Genomic DNA, 20,219 nt, shown 5'->3' on the forward strand with positions numbered 1-20,219 from the left:
AAAGGGGGATGTTTGCTATAATCACTACAAAGTTTTTGCTCCGAAGACCCTAAAAAGCATCCCCTTTGCTATGAAAATTCAACTTAGATGCTTTTTCAAATATAAAAAGGCAACATCAGAAAATGAACTGTCTGATCTTAGTAACAGTTTCACAAAGGATTAGTCGTGCATCTGAATTGCAAATAAAATTTAAAGGGAGGAGAAGTCATCTATCTTGATGGGTCTACCCCGCAGTGTTTCTCAGGCTGGGCAATTAGAAATAAATGGGGCTGCGAGGAGGTCCTAGGGCCATCTTCATATGAACCTCTTCAGTGCCAAAATTATGTTTTTAAGTCAATACTGTTTTCATTTATGCTGCATAAAATATTGTTTATTTGCAGATTTCTCACTCAGAGAAGACTAGTTCTTTCTTTAATTTCCCTCCTCTAAGCTGCAGCCATATTTGCCTTTCACAATGCAGTTTTAATGTTCCAACATGTTCACTGGTGTTAAGTTGAATTGATATAGAGTTATCCACACAGATCAGGTAAAATAGAAAATAGAGCAATTTTCATATATTCAAGATACTTTATATTATAAGTACTCTAACCAGAGTCCTTAGTAGTTTCTGTGGCAGAGACAGTAATGCTCACCAGACATTTTCTGTGTTCCCTTACATTTTCTAGCTTCCCTTACAGTTAGGTTGGGGCCATATGCTGGTTCCAGCAAACAGGCTGTGAGTTCTCCATGTGCTATGTTTTCCTGTCATGGTGAGCCTGGAAGCCACATATTGAGATGGCAGAGTCCCACAATGGTGGTGCTGCCATCTTCCCAAGTCCCTGAGTAACTATGAAACATAGTCCCTCATAATCATTGGAGAGGTAGGATATACAAGAAATAAACCATTGTTTTCTTAAGACACTGAGGTTTCAGGTTTAATTTGTTACCATGGAATAAATTAGCCAATCCTGATAAATATGTCCCCCATTTTAAATGTGCTTTTTCAATACTTACTTATATTTTTAGTATAACCCATGGTTATCCTTGCTTATGATCGACATGGGATTATTGACCCTAACTTCATTGAAAATAAAAAATCTTTTACTTCTGAACCCTGCCAACCACTTCTAAGTTGCTGAGTATAGCAAGAGCAGCAGTCATTGATGTATTCCCACAAATAAAGTGAAAACTGTTACATTTGTTAGAATAGATGACATCCTGATGTCTTTGTTCATCTGTAGCACATGATAAGTATATTGCAGGCAGGAAGAATTTCATAAATGCTGAAAATATAATTTGGGGTATGTTTTGTCATTTCTATTTTACCCTCTATTGGAAAATTTGGGACTTTGTTCTTTTTAACGCAAGCTCTTCCTCTTGTACACAGACACTTTTAAAATAACTCATAAAAATGTATCTGTTTGAGTTATGGATTTCACACCAGGATTTAACTGTTCCTTTGACAGGTCTCAACCAAGGTGAAACACATGCTTCATAAATATTTTTTGGGTTTGAACAATGGTATCACACATGTAGACACAACCTGCAGGGCAAGAAAAATGAGATGATGATATATGTGGGTATGCTTTTGAATAGACCCAATTTCTATCACTATGTGTGTAATGATCAGCCCGGGACTGGAAATTAAGCATGTCTTATGTTTGTGACACGTTGCTCAAAGGAAACAAGAAGTGCACGTGACAGTTCTCACGTATCCTGGAAATTATACTACTTTGCCTCAATTTTAATTGATATGTGCAGCTCTATAATTTAGAGTTCTGCATGTTTTCTACTGCTTGAGATCTCTGTTATACACATACTCAACCTGCATGCACTTGTACATTCACTAAACTATAAATGTAGAAGCTAAGTTACTTGGTTTCATTTTGACCTTGTGAGTAACTTTTATACTATGTGTAGATATAAAATAAATTTCACTTTCTCTTAAAATAGTGGGCATTTTTAGCAAAAGCATTTGATTTTATTAGTATATAGAGGTATTTTAGACATCATTGGGTGTTTTCTGGACTTCCCATTGGGTACATTATTCTTGCCTGTTCACATTGCTTTTCACCACAATTTGATGCTGTTGAGATATCAACATTATTCAATGGCACAAAAAAGCATTTTATTTCCAATAATATTCACATCAAAATTGGCTGCCTGAACAGAATTTCAGAAATTAGTAACAACTAAATCCCAAACTAATGACAAGAAAAATAATAATTTACATTTGTTCAACACTTTGATAATTTTGAAAAATAACCCTTCTTTTCTGCTTTTGGAAGAATTCTTAAGGTTATCCTGACTGAGTGTTGTGATGGGGAGATGGTTCAAGGCATGACTCTGGGCTCAGAACTGAATCCGGATCCCAGCTCTACCCCTTCTTTGCGATGTTACTTTAATCCCCTGAGCCTTATCTGTAATGTCATATTGATTGTAATAGTAATACCTAGCTCAAGGATTAAGAATTTGGTATGATGCCAGGCTGTAGTACTCAATATTCAATGATGTTAGCTCTCATAGAGAAGGCACGTTCTGTGTTTATCCTGCTCTCACAGCTCATAGTACAATGCCTAGTAAAAAGCAAGTGTTTACTGAATATTTTTTTAATGTTGAGTTGAGCATTAATACCTCCAGTATCCAAATGAGGAAACTGAGACTCCCAGAGTTTAATTGGTTTGCATCTCTGGTATTCACACCACTTTAGTCAGTTTTTCTCTATTCCCTCTGCACTTAAACTTTTCCTATACACTCAACAAGGATTTTTTTTTTTTAAATAAAAACTATTTGCATTCAGATTTCTATTTAGGTCATGAACTGAGCACCTATTAGGTGTCAGACACCACACTAAGTGCTTGGACAAACCTATCTAATTAACTCATCAAAACAACCCTACCAATCAGATATCATGGTCTCCATCTCTAATTTAATTCTGCATATATTCCTGCTCACCTGCCATGCACCAGTCACTGGAGATTTTATAGTGAATAAAACAGACAAGGTCTCTACCCTCCAGGCATTCATGGTCTTACATAGAACATGTCCTGGAGCAAATAATGCAAATGTGATGGGAGTGATAAAAAAGGAGGTTCAAATATTATGGGGACCTAGAGAATGTGACCTTGGCTGGGGCCAAGAAGGTTCCCGAGGGAGCAATATTGAGGCTGGAATTAGGGTTAATGAGTGTTAGCCACAGGAATATGGTAGAGCAGTACAATTAGCCTGGGGCCACAAAAGAATCTGTCATGTTTGAGGACCTAGAAGTACAGAATGGCCTGAGCCTGAAGGGCAAGGCAGAGTAGCTTGAGACAAGGCTGGAAAGCTACGCAGGGGCTGGGACTGGGACTCCTATTGCTGACGAAAATGGAGAATTATTGAAGGGTCTTAAGTAGGAGAGTAAAAGAAGCAAGTGCACATTCAAAAAAGATGAGCAGACTGCAGTGCTGGGCATAGATTTGAGATCCTTGCTCTCAAACTGTGATTTGCAGCATCAGCATCACTTGGGAACTTGTTAAGGAGCAAAATTGGGGTCTTACCCCAAATCTATAATCAAAGCTCTTCTGGGCTAAGGCCCATGATTCTGTGTTTTAGCAAGTTCTCTAATTGACTCTTAGGTGCACTGTAGTTTGAGAACCACTAGCTTTTGGTAGAGGTTCTCATTCTTCCTGCACATTGACATCACCTGGTCAGTTTAAAAATACTGATGCCTGGGTCTCAACTGATTTAGTTGGTCTGGGTGCAGCTGGGTTATTGGAATTGTTTTTCATTTCCCCCAGGTGATTCTAATGTATAGCCAGGATTAAGAACTGCTATATCAGAGAGGATATCCGTAATTAGGTCAATGGTCCAGAATAAAGACCACAGCAGTCTGGCCTAGGGAAGTGGATTAACAGAATAGATGGATTCAAAAGATATTTAGGGGGCAGCTTCACAATTAAGAGGGGATAAACCAACCTAGTCCTCAGCATTGTCTCTTCACAAAACTACCTGCTGCTTCCATACTCTGGGCTTCAGTTACCACACTCCCACTCAGAAAGACAATTCCCACTCTCTTTAAATGGCTTCAGTTCCCTGTGTAGCCAAGATAGTGCAGGTGAATTGGACCATCTCCCAACCCCAAATGTGAAGATCATTAAGATGACCAATAAAAAACACAGTTGTGTCCTTCATGCTGGGTAAAATCCATGGACTCTTGCCTCAGCAGCACTAAATTATAGCCTTGACTTTGTGGACCTGCTACATGCTTTACAAGTATTGCCTTCTTTTATTCCCATAATAAGCCTCTGCTCTTGGCATTGTTACTGTTAGGACTCCCACTTGCAGATGAGGCCACAGACATAGAAATTTTGGTATATTGTCCAGTGTCACATATCTGGTAAGTGGCAGAGCAAAAATTTGAGCCCAGATCTGACTGCTTCTAGTTACTCAGTCCCTGACCACTATACGCTATACCTATTCAGGCAGAGAAGGGAAATCTAAGGTATGTGACACATAGAAGGTTTTCAGGGGTGTCCAACCTTTTGGTGTCTCTGGGCCACGCTGGAAGGAGAAGAGTTGTCTTGGGCCACACATGAAATACATTGCAACATGTAATCACAATAAAAATCTCATAATGTTTTAAGGAATTTATGATTTTGTGTTGGTCCACATTCATAGCCATCCTGGGCTGCATACAGCCTGCAGGGCCACAGGTTGGACACCCGTAGTAGATATGCCTTTAGTAGCTAGTTGATACATCACTAAAGTGATCAAGGAGGGTTGCTGAAGGAAGTGGGTCTCAAACCAGACCCTGAATCGTATTCAGATTTGAAATGGTGGAAAGGACAGAAGTCACTTCAGGAGTGGGATAGGAAGGGGGAGAGATTGGTTGGACACTGCAGAATCATAAAGGAATGGATTGGTTTTCTGTTTGGGGTGTTTTTTCATGTATCTGTTTGCTTCTTACTCAGAGAATACTGCCTTTGGAGATCTTGTGTTATATTTACTGCATAGCCAGAAGCCAGCAAAGACACAAAATGGGTGACTCAAATGCAGAGGATGTTCTTATTGGCTGACACAATCTGGGAGCTAAAGCCTGCATTTTGCAATCAAAGAGAAGCACATTCTTTAGAATGGAAACTTTGACCTACTCAAGGTCTTCTCTTGGTGAAGAATTAGGACATGATAAAGAAATACACAAATGGTCTTATTTTAACTCTTCCACAAATGAGGTAGTATCTCCTTCAGAGATTTTTATAAAAACAGAAGGTAATTGAGTGTGAATAGGACAACAAACTCCACATTTTCACTACAAATAACCCTGGAGCAGAGTCCGGGTAGAGACTCAGATGGGAGGCAAGGCTGCAGGTTTAATCTGATTCATCCCAGTAATAATAATAGAAGTAATAATAAACCCACAATGTGCTGAGCCCCTACAGTGTGAAAATGTCTATTATTACCACCATTGCAATAGCCCTCTGATGGTATTATTTTAGAGCTACAGATACAATTGCTCAGAATAGTTGAACACCCTGGCACTGGTCATACTGTGAGAATGTGAAAGAGGTAGGGTTTTGGGGGGGGGGTTAAGATTTATTTTTAGAGAGGAGAATGGGGAAGAAAAAGAGAACATCAAAGTGTGGTTTCCTCTCACACAACCCGCAATGGGGCCCTGGCCCACAACACAGGCATGTGCCTTAGACCGGGAATCAAACTGTAACCCTTTGGTTTGCAGGCTGGCACTCAATCCGCTGAGCCACACCAGCCAGGGCAGAGGTAGAGTTTTATTTCAAGGTTTTCTGATTCTAAAATCAATGTTCTTTGTTCTAAGCGTTCTAAGAACAGGGGGATCTTCGCAGTGGGGAGGACAGGACGGAGGGGTCTGCGGGTTTCCCACAGCTTGGTTTCTTACCTTAAAGTGGGGGAAACCTGTTCTGCCACTTTCAGTGATATTAAGATCCAAATGTGCATTAAGTATGCAGGCTACAGAATGCCAAGTTCTAAAGACTGCTAAGATTTACTGAAAGTGACTGCCCTCTGGTAATCGTAATACACCCACCACCTCATTTAACCTCTTATCAATCCTACACGGTAGCTATTACCATTATTATTCCTATTTTAGAGTTAAGGGCGTTGAAAAAAGTTAAAAAGCTGAGACTCAGAAAGATCTGGTAACTTCCTCAGCATCCCTCAGCTTTCAATGGAAAGGCAAAAATTTGAACCTGGACAGTAGAGAGGGGGCACTTGCCAACCATTCCTACAACCTCCACATTGGAGGTGGGCAAAGGGGAGAGAGGCAGTAAGAATGGGAAGGAAAGGGGTTTGGAGGTGGCAGCCATGCACTGAATGCAATAATGCAACCACAGGCCAAACCTCAGCTCGTCCTCAAAACAGAAGGTTGGGCAGCCACATCGTCAGGCTGGGGCCTGACACTGTCCCAGCTGTAACTTTCCAGACTTCAGCACACCAGGAGGGCACCATTCCCTGAACAGTTTGTTTCTGAAACAGGATAAAAAAATGTGGGGCTGGGGAGAAAAGGCAGGCCATACCAAGCTGATAGGAGTGCTTTACAAGGAGGTGCCTCTGCCTCACTGGGCAGTAGCTCTTGGCAGCCATCTTCTCAGACACTACTGATTCATGGGACCTGAGGGGCCAGGCTGAGAATGGAAAGGAAGCAAGGAGAACAGATTAAGCTAAACCGAGGTCAGGAGGTGGTTTGCACTGCAGCTGCTTACAGCACACATGCCTCAGTCCCCAAAGCCCAGAATTAAGGATGCATTATCAGGATTGAGACTGTTTATAGGTCTGCAAAGTTTATTTTCCCCACCAATTTCTGCAGAGAATGGCACTTCCCATGACACAGCCACTAAGCTGCAAGACAGCAAATTAGAAGTTAGCAGGTTGGGGATTTGGTCCTAGCTCTCTCACTGATGTTTGTATGACTGCAGGCATGTCACTTTCCCTCTTTATGTCACAGTTAATTAAATCAGTGCTTTAGTCAATCAGACAATCATCAGAGCTTGGTGTGTATGTGGCACCAGGCTAGGTTCTAGGGTTGCAGACATGAGCAAAGTTGCACCCATCACTGCCCCCGCAGAGCTGACAGCTGGTAGGTAAATGTCAATAATCACAGGAATACATGTAAAATTACAATTGTGACAAATGCTAATAAAGGAGAGGTACATAGTGCCTGGAGAGCATGTGACAGGAGAAACTCACCACATTTTTGGGAGTCAAAGAGGAGTGTGCTGCAAAGGTGAGGGATGAAGGACAAGAGGCAATTACCAGTCAAGGGGGACGCTAAGAGAAAGTGCTCCTGGTGTAAGGAGCAGCATGTGCAAAGACCTGGCAGCAGGAGGAAGGCAGCCCTTCCAAAGCCTCAGCAAGGGACCCAGTGAAGCATCCTGAAAGGGGACAGGATGCACATAGGCTAAAGAGCTCAGCAGGACGTGCACCCCAGCCTGAGGCCACTACATCATCTCTAAAGCTCCTTCCAGACACAAGTCTGAATCATTTTCATTTTTAGTCTTTATGCTGAAGTGGGTCTATTTGCTCTGAGACTGTATGTATCATAGATTTTTCCAGAAACCAGAACAATTATTCAAATAATGCATAAGGTAATCTGCTTATTTGTGTTTAAATTGTCTACATATTTGAATCACACCTCCTCTTTACTTAACCGAAGGCTGCCTTGCAGCTCTAAAATGATGACTTTGGAAGAGTCCAGAACTGGACTCCATATCATCGTAACATGTGAGCACCGGAGAATTCAAGCATTCCTAAGGAAAAGTAGTACTCAAGAACATCTCCCTGCCACACTGTCAAGGTCAGTCCTCCAGGGATTGAGGTTAATGAGGAGGCTCTAAGCCTGGGTCCTATGATGACTTCTCCATCACCCTAAAGGTTAGACAGGGTGCTCACATATGGCTGCCTTTTTACTGAGATATGAATCCATTTGCATAGTAGGGCTGCTTCCTTCCTCCTTCCCCTCCACAAAATTTCTGTCCATGGACACAAGAAAAGTGAAGTACACAAGAGAATTGCATAGATAAGCATACCCCAAAATGTGTTGCTGGGGTACTTAAATGTATTGCACACTTGGGCAGAAAAGTTTGGGAAATGCAGGGCCACACAAGGCTGCCTTGGTGTCAGCTTTCACACTAATGTGTCTTGTGACTCTCCAGAAAGGGGAGAGAGCATGCAGACTTTTTCCGGCCACAGAACCTTTTCTCATTGAGCAGCTGCAGGACTAATGTTCCCCAGAATATAACTGAGAAATGCTCATCTAGGCTTTTCAGAGACTCCTGGAACATAGTAGCTTAGGGTTTGTCCTTTCTCAGATGAAGGGATTGTGATAGAGAGGTCCTGACTTTGGCCCAAGATCCTCCAGCTAAGGACAGAACACAAGCATCTCACGTCTATTCCAGGGCTTTCCAGTTCCCGTGACGCAGATCCTAGCCCACAGGATCTGCTGTTGTGGTCGCAATATACAAATACACACGGACTACAGAAATCCTGTGGAGGAAAAGGGATGGCATGGCCACTCTCTAAGTGAGAGAGGACAAGAGGGCTAGAGAGAGCCTGAGAGAGCTGACCCCCACCTGGACAGGCTTTTACTGTTTTGGGGGGCACATTACATGTAGGATGGTCCTCATTTACTATGCACAGGTTCACCACAGGTGATTACCTTTTAAGGACAACAAAGGACAGAATACTGCTAATTACTTCAAAGACAAGGATGTTACAGCTCAAGGGGGAAGCTGCTCACCCTCCATACTTGGGTGGTTTAGCACAGATTTTAGGAAGATGAAGATACTCAGTAAACATTTGCTGCCTCAATTCAGGGTGAGGGTTTTAGCAAGAGCAAGTCTCATAGCAGTCAAGGTACAATGCAGGCCTCACTTCCCACTGGAGAACCTATCCATGGACATGGGTCCTCCCCGCCAACCTCGCTCCCCACTGGCTTTTCCGAGTGGGGGCTGAGCCACATTTCCCATGCTTGGAACGGTTCCCCACAGTCCTGGGTCTGGTTTCTTTCATGAATCACAAAGGGCAGGGAGGGAAATTAACATCTGATGAGTGCCCACCCTAAAACAGAGATAATTCTATAAACTATTTGCTAAGCTATAGGACCTATGTGCCAGCACCATGCTAGGAGCTTCACACAGTTATCATCTCACTTAATTATCCTAATAACATGGTGAGGTAGGTGTCATCCCAGGTTTACAGATGAGGGAACTGAGGCTTAAGCAGGTTTAGTAACTTGTTGGATTCCTTTAAGTAAGGAAATTGCAAAACCAAATTTAGATACAAGTCTGCTTGACTTTCCTCGAAGCATGCCACACATTGTCTCATTCAGTCCTCTCAACAGCCATGCAAGGTAAAAATGATCCCTACTTTGCAATTGAAGAAACTGAAGCTCAGAGAGGTTAAGAGACTTGACAAGGTCATGCAACCAGGGAGTGACATAGCTGGGCACAAGCTCCCCTCCACCAGATTCCCAGGCATGTATCCTTCACCACACAGTGTCCCTGAAGGTGTGAATTAGCCTGACAGCCCCACTGGTCTGAGTTTTTGTCTTTACATGGACTGAAGGGGCATAGCCATGAGCTTGGGAGATTCCCAAGCCTCAGGATGGGTTTGAACAGATGGCTTAGAAAGCCTTAGATGAAAGCCTTAGATGAATTTAGGCAACACTGACCTCAGTTCCCCTTGACTTTGAAAGAAAAGCCCAGGGAAAGAGTTCCCACTATTTGGTTGGCAAGTCAAAATAACCACAGTGCCTCTGCTTGACCTCTGCTAGTAGGAAGATTATTTGTCTAATTAGGTAAAGAGCCTTAATGCACATGTCCATATTTTAACCCTAATGAGCTGTCAGTGGGAAAGTTTTGCCCTTGGCCTGGTTCACCAGCTGATCTTTCCTTGCCTCAGTGGAAAAGACCAGTGCAGTAAACACAATCTCGTTTCCATGGAAGCTCATTCTCTGGCTTTTTCTTTCCAGCACTTCAAAAGGTAATTACTTGATTTCTCTTTATATTTTTGGATTTCTTGCAGTGGAGCTGTCAAGCTCCTCGATTGAGGATGTCCTTCTCTATAATGCAGGGCTATTTTAGGGAACTTCGGTTGCATTTCCGTTTTCATCTTCCCTTCAGGTCATTAGCTATCAGGCAGCAGTGTCCGCCTTCCAATTATTCCTGCTAATTAAAGTCTAATGGAGCAAAGGGACTTGACCCTAGAGAAAGTGAAAGACACTGAAAAGCCAGGGAAATTTTTTGAGAAATGGGAGTGCTGGATCACCTTCCTTTCCTGGGTGGACTATCCAACCAAGACCACACATCCACATCAGGAAGGGAAACCACCCCATCTGGCTCATTCTCCTCTGAATCTTTGACACCCCACTGTGGCCCATGTCAGAAATACAGCCAGCATGGGCTGCCCTAATAACACCAATGGCAGCCACCACTTCCTGAGGGTTTGCTGCTTGCCAAGCACTGGGCTGAGCACTTTATATCTGTTGTCGCAGTGAATTCTCTCGACAGCCTTAGGTAGAGTTATTATCATGATCATTCAGATGAAGCACAGAGAGGTTAAGTAACTGTCCAAGGTCACACAGCTACTAAGTGGCAGAGCCGGAATAAGAGCACCCCCATTGCTATCATTTCTTGAGGGTAGGGAGACTCTTTTACAGCCTCCCCAAAAACCAGAAGAAATCAGCCAGTCATGACAGATGACCAAGGGTACATAATTTCTCTGCTGCGCCCCTCAGTTTGGAGGCTCTGTGTGCAAAATCAACCCATGTGTACAAGGAACAAAGTGAAGGCACTGGGTTAGTTAACTTCAGGACCAATTGGAAAACTGAACAGGACATTTAAGAAGGAAGCCAACATAGCACAGAGCAAAAGAGTTATAGTTTGAGGAGGGCAGAACCCATTTCAAATGGTTCATACCACTTTCCCAGCTGTAGGACCTTGGACAGGATCCTGAACCTGACTGAGACTCAGGTTCTTCCTCTGTAAAATGGGGTGATAATGATACCTACCTCATAAAGGTTGTGGAATTTCCCATGCTGCTGTGTGGAATATTTGCTTTCAGTGACATAAGTTTGTAAAAGACAAAGCTAAATGCAGTTAAATAGTTTTATTTACTCTCGAATTTCTCAGACTCTTTATTATGCTGACATATATTATAAATTTTCAACAGGGAGCAGCATTTTCTGACCACAGAGTCCTCTTCTTGGAAAAATGAACATGAACATCTATTCCTTGGAAACATTTAGACAAGACTGAAATATAGGTCTTGGGGTACCTGGGCTTGATATAGGCATCAATAAACACCAACCCCTCTCTTTGTGCCCAATTGTTCAATTACCATGCTTGTTCTTGCTAGATTTAAGCTTCATGGAGGCAGGGTCTGGGTCTGCCTTGTTCTTTTCTGTATTCCAGTGCCTTAGCATATAAAGACATTCCACAGAAATCTGATGAATGAATGAGTAAATGAGTGAACCAATAAATTAATGAATGAAGTTTAATGTAGTCCTAGCCTGCTTGTCTCCATTGCCATCATTCTCTGCTATTTCTATTTGCATTTGACGGGACCAGTGGGAGAAGTCAGATGCCTCTGCAAAACTTAATACCAGGGATGGTTCTATTGCACTGTTTTCCCTTTCCAGTTTTAACCTCTATGAGCACCATATCTTCTGACAGAATTCCCAGCTTTGGCCCCTAACCAAATTGCTTTGCTACTTCTCAATGAAATAGTCAGATGTTTCCTTTGCATACAAATTTTGAACAAGACATTTCTGAGTGTTCTCAGTAGGTTTGTACCTGGATCCAAAGAAGTGTTGGGCTTCCAACGGAATTGAATAAAAACAGCTCATTAGAGCTTAAAAACAACATCGGGGATACCATGTTTCCCATGTACACCTAATGGCAAGCAGTGATGAACGGACCATGGGTCAGCAAATGTGACTGTTTTCAGGTGGTTCTCTTTATTTAGAACAGAATTTCCAACTCATGTTCTCTGGATATTATGCAAAAAATAGAACACTTAAGTTTAAGTTAAAAAATAGTTGAATTGGTCAAAGTCTGACAGATATCCTTATTGCAGAACTTCTCAGGGATTTCATGCATTTCAACACAGAATTTTCCCAAACATATTTGACCATTTCTCTGGAGCCCTCCTGGAAACCTTTCTTCTGGAATATCCAATAAGATTGATGTTCAGCAGAACACCCTTTGGAAAATGCTACCATAGAATATATGGCCAAAATTTGCAGTCCTTATGGTCTAAGAAACAGTACTGCTCCTCAAAACTGTGGGAGGGAAAAGATAAGGCAACTCCTGAATTAAATAGGGCGATAAAAAAATGCACAGCATAAAGCCAGACAGATTTCTATGCATTTTGGAAAACAAAACAAAGATGACTAGTCCTGATGCTTTGAAAGAATGACCATACATTTTCTAATCTCCTTACTTACCTCTTAATGCAAATAATGTCTTTTCTACACCATTTTATAGCATAGATTTTTTTAGCATGAAGCTGTGTTCTCATTTTTAAATTTCTGAATAAAATTTCATCATTTTCAAATTTATGAATAAAAGTGACTTTTAAAAGAAGACACTTAGAAAACTCACAGACTTCTTACACTACTTTTTGCTGTGATTTGATATATACTAAAAATAGGAATAAAGCCCATCCTGTTTGAATGTTATTCTTCTGTACTTATTAACCTTTACTGTGATTAAAATTAATCATAAATTACTGAAAACAGCAGACTCAATTACAGTTTGAATGATAAAACTAGGCTTGCTTAGAAATAAAGACAAAACATTAATTTATAGGGCAGGAATCAGCAGCAATAGCTCACCACTTGTACATAAAATGTTATTGGAACACAGCAGGGCTCATGTATTTACATATTGTCTACAGCTGTTTTCATAACTTCATTAGGAGAGTTGAGTTATTGCAACAGAGATCTATCTTATGGCCCTCAAAGCCTACAATATTAATTACATGGTTGCCAATCTCTTTCATATACTCGTAGGAAGATGGAGATTACATACCCCCACCTCCTTCATTCTATTGATGGGAAAACCGAAACTAGAGATGTTAGGGAATTATCCAGATTTATTCATGCTGGAGTGCTCTGATCCTGGTATCCTAATAGCTCTAACAACAATGGAAGACAGCTGAGTGGTAACAGCCTTCTGGAGTGCTGGTTGAGATGGCTCAGTGAGAAGGAAAGCAATGACTGATTAATGTTCCATGGTCCAACAGTGGGAGAGTAGCAGAGTATGTGTGCCTTGTAGGCACTAGACACTTGATACACACTCTGCTCCATACATTATTTTTTAAAAGATTTTATTCATTTTTAGAGAGAGGGAGGGAGAGAAACATCAGTGTGTGGTTGCCTCTCACACGCCCCTACTAAGGACCTGGCCTGTAACCCAGGCATGTGCCTTGACTGGGAATCAAACCAGCAACCCTTTCGTTCACAAGCTGGCGCTCAATCCACCGAGCCATACCAGCCAGGGCATGCTCCATACATTATTAATAGTTGCATTACCATCTCCTTCCTTGTATGTCAGCCATGTAAGCACTTTCTTCACTGGACCAAAACAGGGTGCTGCATGGGGCCCCATTAGAAACACTGCTGCCTGGAAATTCAGGAGTGATTCTTGTACGGGCTCATCCAGACATCTTTCTTAACAACTGCCAGTCACTTCATGCTCTGCCTAAAAGAATTTAACCTGGGATTTCATTCAAACTAGATTTGTCTGTTACAACAATCTTTACTTACACTTGAAATGTGCCCATGGGGGCCAGAGTGGGGGGTTTAAACTGGAAAGTTGTGAGTTTCCTGGCTTTTGTGACTCAGGCTGAAAGTCTCCGTGTTTGTACTTCCATGCAGCTGGACAATCCGGACGAGCAGGCAGCCCAGATCCGACGAGAGCTGGACGGACGACTCCAAATGGCAGACCAAATAGCCAGGGTAAGGACACTGGGGACATTTGCTAGGGGACCAGACCAATGTTCCACACATGAAGACACAGATTATTAAGGGCCATCAAAAGATAAAACTGAGAAGCAGAGAGGGGAAATGATGAGGGCAATCACTCTGATAGGGCCTCCACCCTCCCTCTTCAGGGCAACTCTCCCAGAGATAGCTCATGTGTTTACCATACTCCATACCACACCCAGACTCCTGACTCACCTTTCTCCTGAGTCCCAGACTGATATTTCCAACTGTCTATTGAGCATTTCAATGAGGACAGTCCCCTGGCATTTTAAGTGGAATGTGTTGAAAACATGACCCTTACCTTCTCCCTCTCACCACATACATATACCTACATTTACTCCACACTATTCTCCATCTAGTTACTACAGATGAAACCTCCTAATCATTCTCAACTTCTCCTTCCTCCTCACATTTCACACTCAACCAACCACCATGTTCATTGGTTCCACCTCTTAAATGTGGCTCAGATCCTTTCCTGATTTCCAGCACCACTGCTAGTACTTCATTCACACCCTCATCCTCTACTACAGAATCTTAAAATAGCCTCCTAACATGTATCCTTGGCTCCAATCCCTCCTGCTCTCTTGTTCTGCATTATGTATGTAGTTGCCACTCTAAAATTTATATGAGACATCTCAAAACAGAACCTCAAGATATTCAGTAGAATCCCCAATTGTCCCCAAAACAAGATCTAACTTCTTTAGAATGCTATCCAAGTCTCTTAACCCACAGACCACGTCTTTTCTCCTTAACATCGCTCCCACAACTTTCCCAGCAGAACTCCACATTTTAGCTATAGAAAATGTCTCTGTCTGAATATTCCAGGCCCTTTCCAGCCTTAGTGTCTTTGTACCCACTGGTGTTTCAACCTGGAGTGACCTTTCTTCTCTCCTTCAGCTCAGCCTTCAACTTAAAACCCCTTCTCTAAAAGCTTAGCAGTTAGTCCTCCCCCTTTTGTGCTTTTTCTATGCCACATATGAACCTTTATTATAACAGTTCATTGAATGGTGATGATTCATTTTTGTGTCTGAGTCTCCCAGTAGATCGGATTTCTATCCCTACCATTTGTGTTATCATTAACAGTAGTAATTCTAGCAGTATATACTGATTGCTGACTCTGTGTCAAGCATACTAAATGCTTTACATGTACTATCTCAAAACTACCCTATAAGGACTTTTCAGTTATCACTCTTACTTCAGAGATGGGAAATCCAGACTGAGGAACTGTTAAGAGGCTACACTGGACCTTTAACTCAAGTTTGTCTAAATACAACAGCTGCAACAAGGGTGAGCACTCAACTCAGGTGCAAAATTTAAAAGTGAGGGACCAAATGCATTAATAAAAATATATAATATTTTTAAAATAATTAATGCAGAAAACATCTATGAAAAACAAAATGCCAAAATTTTAAATAAACAATCTTACTGGTTCCTGTAGTAGCCACATGCCATGTGTACATGTGAGGGTAGGGACTATGGGAGATGATGGGGAGAATGAGCAGACAGTAGAGCCTGACATTCAACTTTTCTCTTTACGGAAGGAAGTGTCTCAGGACTTGAACACATGGAAGAGAATTCTACTGGAAGAGAAACCAAAGAGATTCCAAGAAGTATATAAATCATCATTTGTACTCAAACAGTTTTGTTGAAATGTTTTATATCTTATTTTTGGATACATTTAAAGTTTATAATAAAGTCAGTCTGGTGATTAAAAATAATAATTCAGTTATGAATTTGGTAAAGTTAGTGTAAAAGGCCCTTATGTTTGAAAACCCTGCTTAACATAATAATAAACATCAGTAAGGCTTTAGCATTTACTTTTGCAAACTCAGTGTCTCCTCAGGAATTTATCCAGAAAATGGAGGTCATTTGGTCCATTTGCTGCCTTTAGACAAATGTTACATCCCCAACTAAGTATTCATTCCATTTAAAGAAAATCACACACACACACACACTTCAAAAATAAGATCATGGCACCTTTATTTTATTTTACTTTGAGGCCTAGTGTAGGCTAATTTTAATTTTTAAAAGATCATGGATGAACAACAGTTATATAGTGAGCCAAGTTGCTTATCTCTGAACAGTAGATTAAAGAACTCTCTCTCCAGCCCATATCACCAGTTATTCTGATACTGGAAAAGTAGGATATTATTAATAACTTAGAATGAGACTTTCTTAGATAATAAAGTAGGTAGTTAAAGAGAATCTTGGTCATTATTTACAGAGAGCATAAAATACTTAGTTGTAGATAGAAGGTCCTCCAAATATTTAGGGTATAGAGAATTTCTGTGAGAAAGTCTACCACCAATTATCTCCTGCTATCCTCAAAACTGACTGTCTTCTGCAGTCAGTGTTCATTCATACCAGTGGCCCCTTGCCACTTTACTTGGTCTTGGAAGTGAGCTCTTCACCCAAGCAGGACCAATCACAATTTTCAGCCTGCCCTGACCATGGTGATGTGTCCAGAAATGGATGCCTGATGCAACTAAATCAATGAATCCTTTCCCTGGGACCTATGGACTGCACACCAACAGGGCTGTGCCTTTTAGTGGCAGAAAGATCTCTGAAGCCATTTTAATTCTTCCATGTAGGGAAAAGAAGAGGACAGAATGAAGCCAACATATAGAGAAAAAGCAAGACAGGGAATATACTGAAATCCTCAGGATGTTCAAGCCCCTGGATCCACTTATTCTGGAGACTCAGCCACAGAACTGCTTTTCCCTCAGTTTACTTGGTTTCCAAGAGAAATAAATTCTCTTTTTGCTTAAAACCAGCCTGGGTAATACTGAGGAAAATTGAGAAATAACTCATATACTAAAAATTAAACATCAAGATCTCAGATATTGGCTAATTCACAAAGAGATACTGAAACCAAAGCACCTGTGCTTCTCTTGTTTTAGCATGTCCTGATTCTTCTATTTTTGGCATCACAGTGAATTTTAGTAGGGGGTGCAATTCAACTCATATGGCTGAACAATGGCTCCTGTAAATATCAAAAACAGAAATTCCTGGATATAACTGTTATCAATATATAATATACTCTATTCTCTGAATTAAAAGATGGATAGAACATTTTGATTGAAAGTTAGAGGCACCAACTCTAACAGATTGGATTAATTCCTCAGAAGACAGACAAGGGGATCAGAGTGTCTCACAGAGCCCATGGCAAGATGCAGCCAAAAGCCAAGAAGGAACTGGACCTAGGGCCCACCAAGTGGTCAGGACTTCCCTCGTCTCTTAACTCTGTGTGTCTCATTGATTATTCCTTTTTCTCTGCAAACCAGATGCGAAACATGGTTGCTACACAGCTCTGCATGTTTCCAATATGGCCAAATAAGGACTCACTTAGCCAATCAACATCTCTTTCAAATCTGTTTCTCTATTTCCCCTTTCTCCTTTTCTCACTGCCACCTTCAGATTCACAATTTTAAGAGTCAGTCCTCTGATTGGCCCAATTTTGCTCAAGGGGCAACCCCAGGAGCAATTAATTAATCCACTGTTGAAAGGGGGTAAGGACCTCACTGAACCACAAATGCTGGAAATACACCACTGGGGGTGAGGGTGGTACCTGAGAGGTCAAGCTGTGGGTGGAGTGATCATTAGGAATTGGGAGAAACCCCAAGACATGCCCAAAATTATTAACTATCACTTACATGGTATTTATTTATTATGTGCCAGACTCTCTTCTAAGCAGTCATCCAACAACCAGAATCTACAGTCCCAACCAGTATAAATACATCACCATTACAAAATGCCTTCCCAAATACAGGCCCTCATTTTCCTCATCACCCCAATCCACAGCTCCACCATGCCATTCACCCAGGCCTTCACCTTACCTCATCCTGACCTCTCTTTGCTAATCAGTCCTTTATTAAATGTGTAAAGCGTGCAGTTTCACCTAAACTTTAGAGTTTCTGTATGCCTATGACAAACAGTCCTGAGAGTTACAATAATTCTCCCCATTTTAGGCACATGGGAGAATGTGCCCAAGTTCACTCAGCTAGTAAGCAGGAAGCCTTATGCTCTAATGCCAAGTTTCATGCTTTTACTTTTCAGTGGTTAGATGACAGACAGGAAGTTACACCAGGACAGGACTGCCCCCAGATCCCCACTCCCTGATGATTGCCCCTCCAGGAAACTGCTTTCTCTCTTCCACAAAAATTTGCTGTGTATTCTCTTCAGTTTATCCAGAAGACCAAATGAAGCAACAGCATCAGGCAGAACTGGCTCCTGGAGTTCTGAATTTTTTCTACTTTAATTTCCTTGGAATTTGGAAAAGAGGTTGTAGGACCCCTGGTGGTTCAGCCAGCAGCATTCTCATCATCACACACATATGAAAAGCACATGTTTATCCTTTCTTCTTAGGAGAGAAGGGAGGCAAGTGCAATTCTAACACTTTAATCTATCAATCCAATCACACCAACATCCTACGAATCATCAGACAGGGACAGCTGCCTGAGCCCTTGCTGTGAACACCAGACATATGCTGCCGTCAAACTTTCATGAGCTCTAATTTTTTTCTTTTTGTAATCTGGTACAAAAGACTACTTTTTTTAAATTTTTATTGTTATTAAATCACAGTTGTCTGCCTTTTCTCCCCATCCCTCCACTCCACCCCAGCCGAACCCCCCTCCGTCCCCCATCTCCAACCTCCCCCTTGATTTGGTCCATGTGTCTTTATAGTAGTTCCTGTAATCCCCTCTTCCCACTGTCCCCACCCCACTCCCCCCTGGCTATTGTTAGATTGTTCTTAACTTCAATGTTTCTGGTTATATTTTGTTTGCTTTTTTCTTCTATTGATTATGTTCCAGTTAAAGATGAGATCATATGGTATTTGTCCCTCACCTTCTGGCTTGTTTCACTTAGCATAATGCTCTCCAGTTCCATCCATGCTGTTGCAAAGGGTATAAGCTCCTTCTTTCTCTCTGCTGCATAGAATTCCATTGTGTAAATATACCATAGTTTTGGATCCACTCATTTGCTAATGGGCACTTCGGTTGCTTCCAGTATTGGCTATTGTAAATTGTGCTGCTATGAACATTGGGGTGCACAGGTTCTTTTGGATGGGTGTTTCAGGGTTCTTAGGGTATAATCCCAGCAGCAGAATTGCAGGATCAAAGGGCAGTTCTATTTTTAGTTTTCTGAGGAAATCCCATACTGTTTTCCACAGTGGCCTCACCAGTCTGCATTCCCACCAACAGTGCACTAGGGTTCCCTTTTCTCCCCATCCTCTCCAACATTTGTTTGTGGGTTTGATTATGTTGCCCACTCTGACTGGTGTGAGATGGTACCTCATTGTGGTTTTAATTTGCATCTCTCTGATGGCTAGTGATGCTGAGCATCTTTTCATATGTCTCTGGGCCCTCTGTATGTCTTCCTTGGAGAAGTGTCTATTCAAGTCCTTTGCCCATTTTTTTATTGGGTTGTTTGTCTTCCTGGAGTGCAGTTGTGTGAGTTCTTTATATATTTTGGAGATCAGGCCCTTGTCTGAGGTATCATTGGCAAATATGTTTTCCCACACAATTGGTGCTCTTTTTATTTTATTGCTGTTTTCTTTAGCCATGCAGAAGCTTTTTATTTTGATGAGGTCTCATTTCTTTATTGTTTCCTTTATGTCCCTTGCTTTAGGGGACATGTCTGTGAGGATGTTGCTGCGTGGAATGTCTCAGATGTTCCTGCTGATGTTTTCCTCTAGGACCTTTATGGTGTTACCACTTATATTTAACTCTTTTATACATCTTGAATTTATTTTTGTGTATAGCGTAAGTTGCTGATCGAGTTTCATTTTTTTGCACGTACCTGTCCAGATCTCCCAACACCATTTGTTAAAGAGACTATTTTTGCTCCATTTTATGTTCCTGCCTTTTTTGTCAAATATTAATTCACCATAAAGACTTGGGTTTATTTCTGTCCTCTCTGTTCTGTTCCATTGATCTATGTGCCTGTTTTTATGCCAGTACCAGGCTCTTTTGATTACAGTGTCCTTGTAATACAGTTTGATATCGGGTATTGTGATTCTTCCTGCTTTGTTCCTCTTTCTCAAAATTGCTGCAGCTATTCCGGGTCGTTTATGGTCCATATAAATTTCTGAAATGTTTGTTCTATATCTGTGAAATATGTCATAGGTACTCTAATAGGGATTGCATTGAATCCATAAATTGCTTTGGGTAGTATGGCCATTTTGATGATGTTAATTCTTCCAATCCATGAGCATGGTACATGCTTCCATTTGTTTGTATCT

At 41.4% G+C, this 20,219-nt stretch overlaps 1 protein-coding gene across 12 annotated transcripts in view; it reads left to right on the forward strand.

The window, feature by feature from the left end:
* CADPS (calcium dependent secretion activator) overlaps window positions 1-20,219 on the forward strand; it is a 494,727-nt gene that overhangs the window by 215,561 nt on the left and 258,947 nt on the right. For all 12 annotated transcript variants that reach the window (XM_053929773.2, XM_053929767.1, XM_071222267.1 and 9 more), the window contains exon 4: window positions 13,871-13,951. In XM_053929773.2, coding sequence (XP_053785748.1) covers window positions 13,871-13,951 — 81 coding nt within the window. The remainder of the gene's footprint in view (window positions 1-13,870; window positions 13,952-20,219) is intronic.

Source organism: Desmodus rotundus, chromosome 8 (genome assembly GCF_022682495.2).
Source record: "Desmodus rotundus isolate HL8 chromosome 8, HLdesRot8A.1, whole genome shotgun sequence".
Classification (NCBI taxonomy): domain Eukaryota; kingdom Metazoa; phylum Chordata; class Mammalia; order Chiroptera; family Phyllostomidae; genus Desmodus; species Desmodus rotundus.